At 43.6% G+C, this 12,644-nt stretch overlaps 1 protein-coding gene across 3 annotated transcripts in view; it reads left to right on the top strand.

The window, feature by feature from the left end:
- CASP7 (caspase 7) overlaps nt 1-11,364 on the top strand; it is a 41,945-nt gene extending 30,581 nt beyond the window's left edge. For all 3 annotated transcript variants that reach the window (XM_086377062.1, XM_086377060.1, XM_086377063.1), the window contains 5 exons: nt 2,426-2,562; nt 3,166-3,294; nt 6,064-6,239; nt 6,792-6,921; nt 9,542-11,364. In XM_086377062.1, the coding sequence (XP_086233188.1) occupies nt 2,426-2,562; nt 3,166-3,294; nt 6,064-6,239; nt 6,792-6,921; nt 9,542-9,765 (796 nt within the window). In that variant the 3' untranslated portion in view covers nt 9,766-11,364. The remainder of the gene's footprint in view (nt 1-2,425; nt 2,563-3,165; nt 3,295-6,063; nt 6,240-6,791; nt 6,922-9,541) is intronic.
- Nucleotides 11,365-12,644: the final 1,280 nt, after the last annotated feature.

Here is a 12,644-nt window from a genome sequence, read left to right on the forward strand (position 1 = left end):
ATCAAAATAAGACCCAGTTTCCCCCTCAGTTAGTCTCTCCCATTACGAAGCTTCCATAAGCCTCTTATCCTTCTCCATCAGAGGGCAGACAGAATGAAAACCACAGTCACAGAAAACTAATCAAACTGATCACATGGACCACAGCCTTGTCTAACTCAATGAAACTATGAGCCATGCCATTTAGGGCCACCGAAGATAGACAGGTCATGGTGGAGAGTTCTGACAAAACATGGTCCACTGGAGAAGGGAATGGCAAACCACTTCAGTATTCTTGCCTTGAGAACTCCATGAACAGTATGAAAAGGCAAAAAGATAGGACACTGAAAGATGAACTCCCCAGGTTGGCAGGTGCCCAATATGCTACTTGAGATCAGTGGAGAAATAACTCCAGAATGAAGAGACGGAGCCAAAGCAAAAACAATACCCAGTTGTAGATGTGACTGATGATGGAAGTAAAGTCTGATGCTGTAAAGAGCAATATTGCATAGGAACCTAGAATGTTCAGGATATGAATCAAGGTCAATTGGAAGTGGCCAAACAGGAAACGGCAAGAGTGAACACTGACATTTTAAGAATCAGCGAACTAAAATGGACTGGAGTGGGTGAATTTAACTCAGCAGGGTATTGGGTTTTGTCAAATGCTTTTTTGCACCAACTGAGTCTATCACATAGGTTTTGTCCTTTATTCTGTTAATATGATGGATTATATAGATTGATTTTTGGATGTTAAATTGGATCCCATGAACCTTGTGTTCATGGGATCAATCATACTTGGTCATGGTGTATAATCCTATTTATAGATTTGCAGAATTGGCTTCTAAGATTTCATCAAGGATTTTTGCATCTGTATTCATGAAGAATATTGATCTGTAGCTTACAGCAAAATATTTATTGAGCAACTTACAAGCCAGGCATTGTTCTAGGTATTGGGAATTCTGCAATTTTTCAGAAGAGATTTTATTTTCAGAATATATATATATATATATTTTTTCTCTCTCATGGAATTTACATTCAGGTGGGTGACTAGCGATGCAGCTCCCCACTCAATCTGATGTTTTTTCCCTCTACCCTCTCAACAATGCCCCAGGTTCCAGCTTCAGTGCCTGTGTGCCTGACTCTTAGAAACTGGACGGTCAGGGTCTGGAGATTGGAAGGGGCCTACTTTCCATTTTAAGTTACTATTCCTTTTTCCCCCTTTCATGGAAATGTTGATTGAATGATAAGATCCATATGGAGAAGTGCACACACTTACGTACCCTTTTGTGTCTAGGTTCTTTCACTCAGTGTTATCTGAGATGCATCCGCATGGCTCTGTGTTGTCATAGTTTATTCATCTCATTATTGTAGGCATGTGTTTTAATGCACTCTATTCATCATGCATCACAGATCATGAATTTTTTTTTTACATATTGAAGGCTTGTGACAAACCCTATGTTGTCAGATGATGGTTAGAATTTTTTAGCAGTTTTTTAAATTATGTATTAGTTTATTTGGCGGTGCCAAGTGTTAGCTGCAGCATGTGGTGTCTTCAGTCTTCATGGTGGCATGCAGGATCTTCTGTTGTGGCATGTGGGATCTACTTCCCTGACCAGGGATCAGACCCAGGCCCCCAGCATTTGGGAGAGTCTTAGCCATTAGACCACCAGGGAAGTCAGCAATAAAGTATTTTTAATAAAGGTACACCTACATTTTTTTTTTAAGAAATAATGCTGTTGCACACAGTAGACTACAGTGTAGTGTAAACATAACTTTTATATACACTGGGAAACCAAAAAAAGAAAAATCTGACTCACTTTATTGTAATATTTGCTTGATTGCAGTGGTCTGAGCCCACATCTCCATATCTGTAGTGTTGCGCTGTACGAATATTCCACAGTTAATCCATTCTACTGTAAATGGACATTTGGATTACTCCCTGTTTGGGGCTGTTACTAAACAGTACTGCTGTGCACACGCGTGGCTCTGTCCTTAGGTAAACATCTGCTCTCCTTTGGGCTGGATACCCAGCAGTGGACTGGGTCTCTCAAAGGATATGTTTAAGTTCAGTTTTGGTAGATTCTGCCAGTTTCCACAGAGGGATGTACAAAGTGGGCTCCCCCAGCATCGAATAGTAACTCCAGGTGCTGAACACCCTGTCGTACTCTAAGGCATAGTCACCGATACCCTGTAGCACTTGTAAGGAGCGTACTGGTATCACATTATGATTTTAGTTGGCATTTCTGTAGCATCTAATGAAATTAAGCAGGAGATCCTGCTCACTTTAAATACGACAGTTAAACAGAACAATCTGTCCACCCCAGGTCTTTTTTTTCCCCACAGACATTGCAGCGTTCTTAGGCATGCCTTTTATGCTAGTAGTAAAATCAAGAGGTCATTACTGTCTTGACATCTTCGATAGCCCTTGACTGGCTTTATATTTTCCCAGTAAGAAGAAGAAAAATGACTCAGGGAAATCAGTCAACATCCCCCGGGACCGAGTGCCTACGTATCAGTATAACATGAATTTTGAGAAGGTGGGCAAATGCATCATCATAAACAACAAGAACTTCGACAGAATAACAGGTGGGTGCTGGGGGTATGGGCTCAGCTCTCCTGTTCCCTTCCAGTTCCTTCAGCTTCATTCAGACTGGTATCAGATGTTCGTCAGAAGGCCTCTGTGTCTACCTGCTATGGCAGACAGCCCCTGCACAGGCGGTGGCACGTGTCCAGGAGAGAGGGATGAGGGGAAACTGGGAACTTTCAGTCTGAGATTCCCATCATGTGGGTTAGCAGATGTGGGGCTTGGACCAAAGGACTCAGAGGATGAAGGTGGGGGCGGGCTGCTTGGCGTCGGCTGAGCCAGGTGATGGGCTTCCCAGGTGGTGCTAGCGCTAAAGAATCCGCCTGCCAATGCAGGAGCCACAGGAGACGCAGCTTTGATCCCTGGGTGGGGAAGATCCCCTGGAGGAGGAAACGGCAATCCACTCCAGTATTCTTGCCTGGAGAGTCCTCATGGACAGAGGAGCCTGGTGGGCTGCAGACCATGGGGTAGCAAAGAGTCGGACATGACTGAGCACGAGTACAAGCCTCATGAAGGGGCTTACCTTTTGGTGGGGAGGGGGGCGGTGGTACTCACCTTCTGTGCATGTGGCGCCCATTGGTGAACTCGGTGCTCGATTCCCACAGGAATGGGTGTCCGCAACGGCACAGACAAAGATGCAGAGGCTCTTTTCAAGTGCTTCCGGAGCCTGGGTTTCGATGTGAGTGTCTATAATGACTGCTCTTGTGCCAAGATGCAAGATCTGCTGAAAAAAGGTACACTCCTGCCCCTGCTCCTTCATTCATCTTCCTGCTCCCCAGTGGAGCCAGCCCCACCTGGTCTGAGAAGCTGCCTTCACGTGACGGGGGGAGGGATCTCAGCATGGGAGGCCTTTCCTTCCTCCAGGCGACTGCATACCTGTCTCCAGGACACCTGTCTCTCTTGGTAAACTTAGATTTCCCCCTCAAAGGAGGAAAGCAGCTTACCTCACAGCAATAGGTTCTGTAGCTACACAACAGTCTCAATTTCAAAAGGCTAATAAAGTAGCAAATCTTACCTTTCTGTCCAGAACAGAGTTTAAGTATAAATTTTCACTGGTGGCAGATAGAGAATAATAATCCCCATACACTTCAGAACTACCTTAATTCTTACACAACATGTTCACAGAATTGTTTCTTTAGATCTTTAATGGAACCCCTGCCGTGTTGGCCAACAACATCATCGTGCCCATTTTATAAATGTAGGGACAGAGGTTTAGAGAGAGAATAAGGGTCATACTGAAGGCACAGTTAGGAGGAGCAGGACCAAAACTCAAGCATTAACTAATTCCAGAACAATTATGTTTTCTATTATCCCACACCTATCTAGTGGAAGCTACCTATGATATTCTCACATTTAGGGCAAATAATTGAAAGTAACACCCTCCCAACCTGTTAGACAGTGACCCATGGGCAGAGGGTAGAAAGTTTCAACTACTGATGCTTTTCTCAGATGCGCAGCTAAACAAGAAAAAGGTCCCTCTCCCCACTTTATAACACTCTCTCTTAAGTACCCATCTCTTACATTTTTAAAAACCAGGCATCTTTTCCTTACTTCTTCAAACAAGGATCTTACGAGCCGACCTTCGGTACCCTAGTAGGCCACGTGGTAGAGCAGACTGGAAATCACGAGTACACATTTGGGGTCTAGTCCAAGTTTGAGCAGTCCAAGGGTGAGCAAGGCAGGGTATCTGTGCCCTCCTGGTTTTTTGCTTTCCTGAAATGTGGATCATGATACAGTAAGTCCTACTTCTTGGGGTTGCAATTAGCATTAGCTGAGGGAAAGCTTGTGAGCATGATTTGAGAAGGGTAATGCCCTATACAGATGTAAGGACTTTTCCCAATGGTGGTTTCTGTTCTTATGAAAAGTGAGTTATACTGGGACTTCCCTGGAGGCCAGGTGGCTAAGACCGCATGCTCCCAATGCAGGGGGCCCAGGTTCGATCCCTGGTCAGAGAATTTACATGGCACAACTAAGACTTCTTATGCCACAACTAGAAAGCTTCCACACTCCACAAGGGAGGTCGAAGCTCCCATATGCTGCTACTAGGATTCCACTCAGCCAAATCAGCAAATAAAAATAAATATTTTTTAAAAAGCAGATTATTCCACCTGAGCCCAGGTCACATCAGGATCACAGAATTCTCGTTTATCGTCCTATCAAAATAGCAATGTGGTGATTTTTCTTGACAGGGCAAAGTTCTAGGATGTCTCTGAGATGCCATTTTTTATCAGTGAAATAAAAATGAATGAGGCCTACTTCAAGGGGCTCTTGTAGAGATTAAGTAAGGTAACTTGGGCAAAGTACCTAGATCACTGCTGCAGTAGGTGTTCAGGAAATTCTTTTACTACTATTATTTTTTTGGCCACATCGCAGCTTGTGGAATTTTAGCTCCCCAACCAGGAATCAAACTCAGGCCCTCAGCAGTGAGAGCATGGAGTCCTAACCACTTGACTGCCATGGAATTAAGAAATTCTGAATCTTACTCTTCTCTCATCACGGATGAAGAGCAGAAGAAAGGTTATAGTGCATAGTTTCTAGCTAGCTAGTTAGTTAGAACCATAGAACCGTAGATGAGATCAAGCTAAGCCAACTTACTGGGCCTTCCCCGGTGGCGCTAGTCGTAAAGAACCCGCCTGCCAATGCAGGAGAGATGTAAGAGATCCACATTTGATCCCGGTCAGGAAGATCCCCTGGAGGAGGGCATGGCAACCCACTCCAGTATTCTTGCCTGGAGAATCCCATGGACAGAGGAACCTGGTGGGCTACAGTTCATGGGATCTCAAAGAGTCGGGCACGACTGAGCGACTAACTCTTTCTTTTCTTTTCAGTAAAAGTAATGCATTCACCTTGTTTGGCAACCACCACCACCTACCTCCAGAAGAACTCTTTTCATCTTGCACAACTGAAACTCTGTCCCCATTAAACCCTAAGGCCCTGTTTCCCCTCCCCTCAGCCCCTGGTAACCACCATTCTGCTTTCTGCCTTGTGAACCTGATTACCCTAGGAACCTCATATACGTGAAATCATAGGGCCTCTCTTCTTTAGTCAGAGTCTTGTTTCACTTAGTGTGTTTTATTTTCTTTAACAAATACTTGCTTGATACTCATGTGGTCTGCTTTGCAAATACCAACCCATTTAATGGGTAGCTCCATTTTACAGACAAGAAAACCAAGACACAAAATGGTTAAGCAGCTTGCCCAGTGTCACAGACCTAACCAAGGCCCCAGCCTTCAGCAGCCCAATATGCTGTCCCAGAAGCTTCCTGAAGCCCGCTTGCCTGTGGGATTCTCTTCCACATGAGGCAGCCTTGTTCTGGTTTCAGACTCAGTGGGAATTCTAGAATTCTCCCTCTAACCTCTCCTCAGTGTCATACAGGGTGCTCCTCCACCCTCTGCCTGTCCCTCTTCGTCAGTGGCAGCTGCCAGACTGGAAGGGAATAGAACGTCTGAGGTCCCACACCCAGGAGTCATATTTTAACTTTTCAATGTATCGATGGCTTGCAGCTTCTGAAGAAGACCACAGAAATTCAGCCTGCTTCGCCTGCATCTTATTAAGCCATGGAGAAGAAAATTTAATTTATGGAACAGATGGCAAGACAGCAATAAAGGACTTGACAGCCCATTTTAGGGGGGATCGATGCAAAACCCTGTTAGAGAAACCCAAACTCTTCTTCATTCAGGTAATCCCTTTTCAGAGTCTATAGAGAGACTTCCCTGGTAGTCCAGTGGCTAAGACTCTGCTCTCCCAGTGCCGGGGGCCCAGGTTCAATCCCTGGTCGGGGAACTGGATCCCACGTGTCATAATTAAGTGCAACTAAGCTGCAATTAAGACCCAGCACAGACAAATACATTAATTTTCTTTAAGTATTAAAATAATTTAAAAAAACGAAGTCAATAGAAATGAAAAAAGATTACAGAGTGACTTGGCTTGTATCATTTTTTACAAATCTACATGCTGTTTCCATTGGGGTATGCACATTTAGGTTGTATTTTTCTACCTCTAATGCTTGGCATCTGTATTTGCATTAGATCACAAATTATCTTAGTTTAAGACATTATAGTCTTTTTAGTTGCTCTGCTTGCTAATTCAACACATCTTCAGATTATCTTGGACATCGTTGTGTTGCTGGTACATGCCAAGCACAGTTCTAAGACTGCAGTGGGATACAGCTGTGAATAGCACACATGTTCCTATTTTCAGCTTCATGCAGCCATCTCTGCTTTGATTTTAGGCTTGCCGGGGAACAGAGCTCGATGACGGGATCCAGGCCGACTCGGGACCTATCAATGACACTGATGCTAATCCCCGTTATAAGATCCCAGTTGAAGCCGACTTTCTCTTTGCCTATTCCACAGTTCCAGGTATCAAGTCCCTTGTCTGCTAACCACACCATGCATCCCACCTTTGAAATGGAGACTTGGAGCTCTGTTAGTTTCCTATTGCTGCAGTGATAAATTGCGGCGAACATGGTGGCTGAACACACACAAATGTATTACCTTACAGTTCCACTGGTCAGAATTCCAGAATGGGCAGCAGTTCCTTCTAGAGACTGTAGGGGGCGCAAATCCACAGCCTTGCTTTCCCAGCATGTTTAGAACTGCCTGCATCCCTTGGCCTGTGGCCCCCTTCCTCCAGCTTCAAAGCCAGCAGCCTCATACCTGACTCTCCTTCCATCCTTAACGTTCTTTCTGACCCTCTTATAAGGGCTCCTGTGGTTAGATTAGTCCTGTCTGGATAATCCCAGGGTAATTTCTCTATCTTGTTTCCTTGACCTCAGCCCCATCTGTGAAGTGCTCTAGGGCAGCAGTTCCCAGCCTTTTCGGCACCAGGGACATGATTCATGGAAAATAGGTTTTCCATGGACCAGGGTGGGGATGGACAGTTTCCAGATGATTCAAGCACATTGCATGTATTGTGCACTTTATTTCTATTATTATTACATCAGCTCCACCTCAGGTCATCAGGCATTAGATCCTGAGGACCCCTGCTTTATGCCATGAGCATTTCTGAGGGCCACTGTTCTGCTTACCATGGGGATATTGTCACTTTTCTCTCCAAAAGAAAGCTGAATTCTCTCATTTATGATTGTTATTATTATTGGTAATTGTAAGAACAAGCGTGTCTATGGCACCTATTTACTGAGTGTTTTTCATGTCTTTTACCCTGAAATAATTCTGTAGTAGTTAGGAGGGGTGTTACTTCTGTCCTCATTTTACAGATAGAAAAAAAAAAAAAAATTGAGCTTGAGTAAGTTTAAGTGACCTGCCCAGGGTCATATAGAGATTTTCATACATAATAGAGTCATTTAGCTCAGACCAGGATTCCTTTATACAGTAGCCTGTAAACAAGCACCAGAAATGTCAGCAGCAACCAAGCCTCCCTCTTGCTTGGGTTTGCCTGAGCAAGTTCAGTGAAGTTCCATTGTTTGGGGTTAAAAACCATCACTCAGAATTCTCCCATCTGCGGTAGTAGTTTGTCAAGTGCTTGGTATAGAAGTACTGGTTACAGTAAGTTGGCTGTTGTGTTTGGAAAACCAGCTCTGGAAAGATGTACAAATGGGATTTTGTGAGAATGGAAACTTCACAAGTTTTAAGAATCCTGTAAAAAAGAAATTTGGTTCCTGCCCTTGAGAGGAAGGCAGAGTCATGGGAGCATGTAGTTGTGCAATCCAACCTGTCAGTCGAGTTGGAGGGGCCCTAAGCCAGGTCCTGGCAGAACTGAAGGAAGAAGGGTGGATCTAAGGGTGAATTCTAGGGAGGCAGGTGAGAGAGGCTTCCGAAGAAAGAAATTCTGTAACCGAGTCTTAAAAAATCAAATAACAGGAGGAAGGTTGAAATGGCTTATCAGACAGAGTGCCCAGGGGCAGGTGGCTCAGTGCATTGGTAAAACTCAAGAGCCGGACCACAGGGTGTGTTAGTCTTTTCAGGCAGCTCTAATGTAAGTCCACAGGCTGAGGAGCAGAAGTTCATTTTTCACAGTTCTGGAGGTTGAGATCAAGGTGCCAGGCATTGTGGCTTCTGATGAGAGCTGCTACCCTAGCTTGTAGACCACTGCCTCTTCACTGACGTGGCCCAGGGAGGGGAGAGAGGCCATAGCACAGGATATGACTGGCATGCTGTTGTTGTTGTTCATTAGCCAAGTTGTGTCCAACTGTTCACGACCCCATGGACTGCAGGACTGGGCATGAACAAGGTTCAAACCTAGATAGGGCTAAGCAGCCTAAATTTCACCCTTATATAGAAGGAGCTGTTTTAGGTAAGAGAGGGATGTTGACTTAAAAAATATTCACAACCTAAAACTTGAGAGTTATGTTTTATTACATGGAAATTTTTAGGACTTAAGCCCAGGAGATAGCATCTCAAGTAATCTTGGGAGAACTCCAAGGAGACAAGGGAAGGAGCCAGGTTATATAGAAGTTTTGCAACAAAAGGGCAGGTAGTTTGAACATCAAAAGGTTATTGTTAATTAAAGAAAACCAGATAACCCAAATTAATGTAGTGCTTCTCTATGTATGGGAAGAGGCAAGAGTCTGAACTGCCTGAAATCACTGCTTTCATATGCATCAACTACTGGGGCCAGTATCCTGTGTTTTTCACAACCTGAGCTCCCTTGAGGCTCACCATCGGGAGTGGCTGCAGTCTGCCGGCTGCCGGATCACAGGTATTCTTCTCCTTCCTGAGTGCCCTTTGGGCTCACCAGCTCACATTGGAGAGCTGCAGTCACTGATGGCTGTGACATCCTCGTTTACTGATATGGCAGGAAATATTCCATTTCTCAGGGACAACATGAGATTTGTGTTTTAGAATGATTCCCTGGAGTACAGAGTTTGGAGAACACATATCCAGTATGGGTAAGTGGGCACTGATGTTATTTCAGAAGAGCGCATGTGAAGGCCCCAATCACAGACAGCTCCTTCTGGGTAGTGAGCAAAGCAGCAGCCAGGTCAGCTGACTTCATCTCCTTTCTCTTCTCCCATTGAAGGCTATTATTCATGGAGGAACCCAGGGAGTGGCTCCTGGTTTGTGCAGGCCCTCTGCTCCATCCTGAATGAGCATGGGAAGAGCCTGGAGATCTTGCAGATCCTCACCCGGGTGAATGACAGGGTGGCCAGGCACTTTGAATCCCAGTCTGATGACCCACGCTTCCACGAGAAGAAGCAGATTCCATGTGTGGTCTCCATGCTCACCAAGGAACTCTACTTCTGAAGATAATTCATTCCAGGGGTGCATTCCAGCTGAGAAACTATGGATCATTTGTTGATGAATCAGAAATTTTTTTTGTAATGCTCTTAAAAGATCCAGAAATTCTAAAAGATTTTAATTTCAGGAAAATTATTGATTCAATGGGAAAGAAACTCTCTGGTGCTGTCTGACGGTCTCTGAATTTTCAGAGACTTTTTTTTTTTTACATTGTTATCCATTTGATGACTTTTTCTCTTAAGATTCATTTTGTCTGTCTTTCTCCTTGTTGTCGCACTTAGTACATACAACAAAAATGACCTCTGCAAGTGACTTTTGACTGTGTCCACCATAACTGGTGGTGACTTTGGAAGACTGTCAGAGTCATATTCGTAGTGGCAAAGAGAGTCTTGACAAAAAACAGCCAAAGGGATATTCATTCGCCTATATTGCAGAAAGTGGAATATCAAATGCAGTTTGAGTGAATTTTTCATTGACTTAGGGAAGATTCTTGTGCAAAAATTCCCAGATATGTTAAGAGGCAGGAAAAAATAAAATGATTCTAATATGTAGCAGTCGGGATCCAGTCAAGAAAACGGAAACCATTCTAGGTATTTCAGTAGAGAGAATTTAATAGAGGAAATTGACATACGTAGATGATGAAAGAGAAGATAAATGAAAGGAAGCTGTAACCCAGGTGGCACTAGTGATGAAGAATGCGCCTGCCAACGCAGGAAAGGTAAGAGACTCGGGTTCAATCCCTGAGTCAGGAAGATCCCCTGGAGGAGGGCATGGCAACCCACTCCAGTACTCTTGCCTGGAGAATCCCATGAACAGAGGAGCCTGGTGGGCTATAGGCCATAGAGTCACAGAGTCAGACACGACAGAGGTGACCTAACATGCACGTGCGTTGTCACATAGGCTTATGAGGAGGTGCGGTTCCTTAAGTCCAGAAACTGGGATCCTGCACAGGAGCTGGAACCATGGTGGGGCTGCCTGGTGGGAGCTAGACCGCCCAGGAGTTGCAGGAAATGAAGCAATGGCAGGGACAAAGCCACTGCCCACCATGAAACAACACCAGATGAGTCAGACCTGGAAGAATTCCTCATTTTTTCCACCTCTCCTCCTGCCCTGTAATCTTCCTTCAACACCTTACCCTTCCAGCTCTACCTGGAAGCCATCTGGCAAGGGTCCTTGGAAATGTGATTCCCTGCAATACAGAGCATAGCCAGGCATAGTGAGGCAGAGAAGGAACGAGAAATGGTTATGGGCCTGGTTCACAATGTGAACAGAAGGAATTCTATTCCCTGTGTTCAGCGATTCATCCATTCAGTAATTTATTCATTGAGTTGTCAGACAATCTGTGCGTTACCTACTATGTGCAAAATCATCTGTTTTAGCTTTATAATCTACCTGGAACTTTTTAGGTTATTCCAAGCTTTATTCAGAGTAAATTTTTGTGACCTCTAATTCTCTAAATGGAGAAAGGTTTATGGTGAAAATGTTTGCCCTGTGTTTTCAAGGTGGTGTTCTCTTTTGAATTCTTGATAAATTACTGTTTTATTTTGCCTAGTAACTTGTTAACAAGTGTTTATATTTATTGATTAAAATGTGGTTAATTCCTAATCTGCTCATTTGCTTTCCTTTTGAAGTTTTGTTTTGTTTTTTATGGCAGTTGGAAAATGAGAAAACAGGATAAGAACTGACTCTATGACTTGACCTCAACACAGAACGTAATTCATGATTTCTTTTGAAGCTAGGACACTAATAAAACAACAAGTAAATCATCACTTAGGAAGCTGAAAATTTTCACATAAACGGTTAATGAACCTGTAAAGCTATTTGTGATGGACCGGCATTTATTAATTTGGCAACAAAATCAGATCGTGTAAAAGTATCTTCTTTCAACGAAAGAACTAATTTAAGGCCAGTTTCTTAGACTTGCCCCTGGTTTCCTGCCATCTAAAATATACCAAATGTTCAAAACATAAGTGGTGATCATGAATCAAAAAAATCAACAAGCATCTACCCCACTGTTCTCAGAATTCACTGGCTGTTCTTTGGGAAATAGGCCATCCTATTAAAGTTCCCTATCTTAGAATATGCCCAAGTGCATTGTAATTTGAAGTAAAAATCATGGCACTCTAGTTATTTGCCTTGTAATCTTCATTAAATAGGCAGACGTGATCAGCATTAATGTCAGCATTAATTTTTTGTTTTTTAGTTCTCTGAGCAGTCATAGGTATTAAGTTTATAAATTATGAATATTACCTCATGCTCCTTAGTCCCAAGATATAAATCACTGTTAGAAAATAGCCTTTGTCTTGGAGTACATCATGGGGCAGATGCTCTCATTTACCAAGATCAGAAATCCTATCCCAAGTTGTTTATGTGTTCATACCCATCTCCGTTCTTAAACTTTTTGATCTTTTTATAATCTGAAATTCTGATGAAAAATTACTCTAAAGGAGAACTCAATCCTGGTGAATACACATTCCTGGTTATTGTTACTTAGAGTCCAAGCTTCCTCCTTGCAAAAATACCAAGCAGAGTGCTGACGTCTATGAGGAAGATGCTTCCCTTGGCATCATGGGCTCAAGTCTGGGTTTCTGTTTGCTTTTTCTCAAGATGCCACTGGCCTATTTTAAGTACCAGCTTTAGGCTCTGCCCTGAGCTTTTTCCTCTGAGCAAACTTCCATAAACCATCATAAGCTGATTATATTTGTAAATTGCCCAAAATAGGTCTCTCTACTAGGATGCAGTGTATTCAGCACGGTTTAAGACCTCAAGGAAACCGAGAAAGAAGATAATGTTCACTGAAAGGACATGGACACTGGTTGACAAATCCTTTCTCTTGTCCAGCCTTGCAGTGCATCACCCGAAATCTTTGGACTAGATACTCTGGG

The sequence above is a fragment of the Bos grunniens genome, chromosome 26 (genome assembly GCF_055505025.1).
Source record: "Bos grunniens cultivar Pamir isolate PY7600 chromosome 26, Bosgru_T2T1.0, whole genome shotgun sequence".
NCBI classification, from domain to species: domain Eukaryota; kingdom Metazoa; phylum Chordata; class Mammalia; order Artiodactyla; family Bovidae; genus Bos; species Bos grunniens.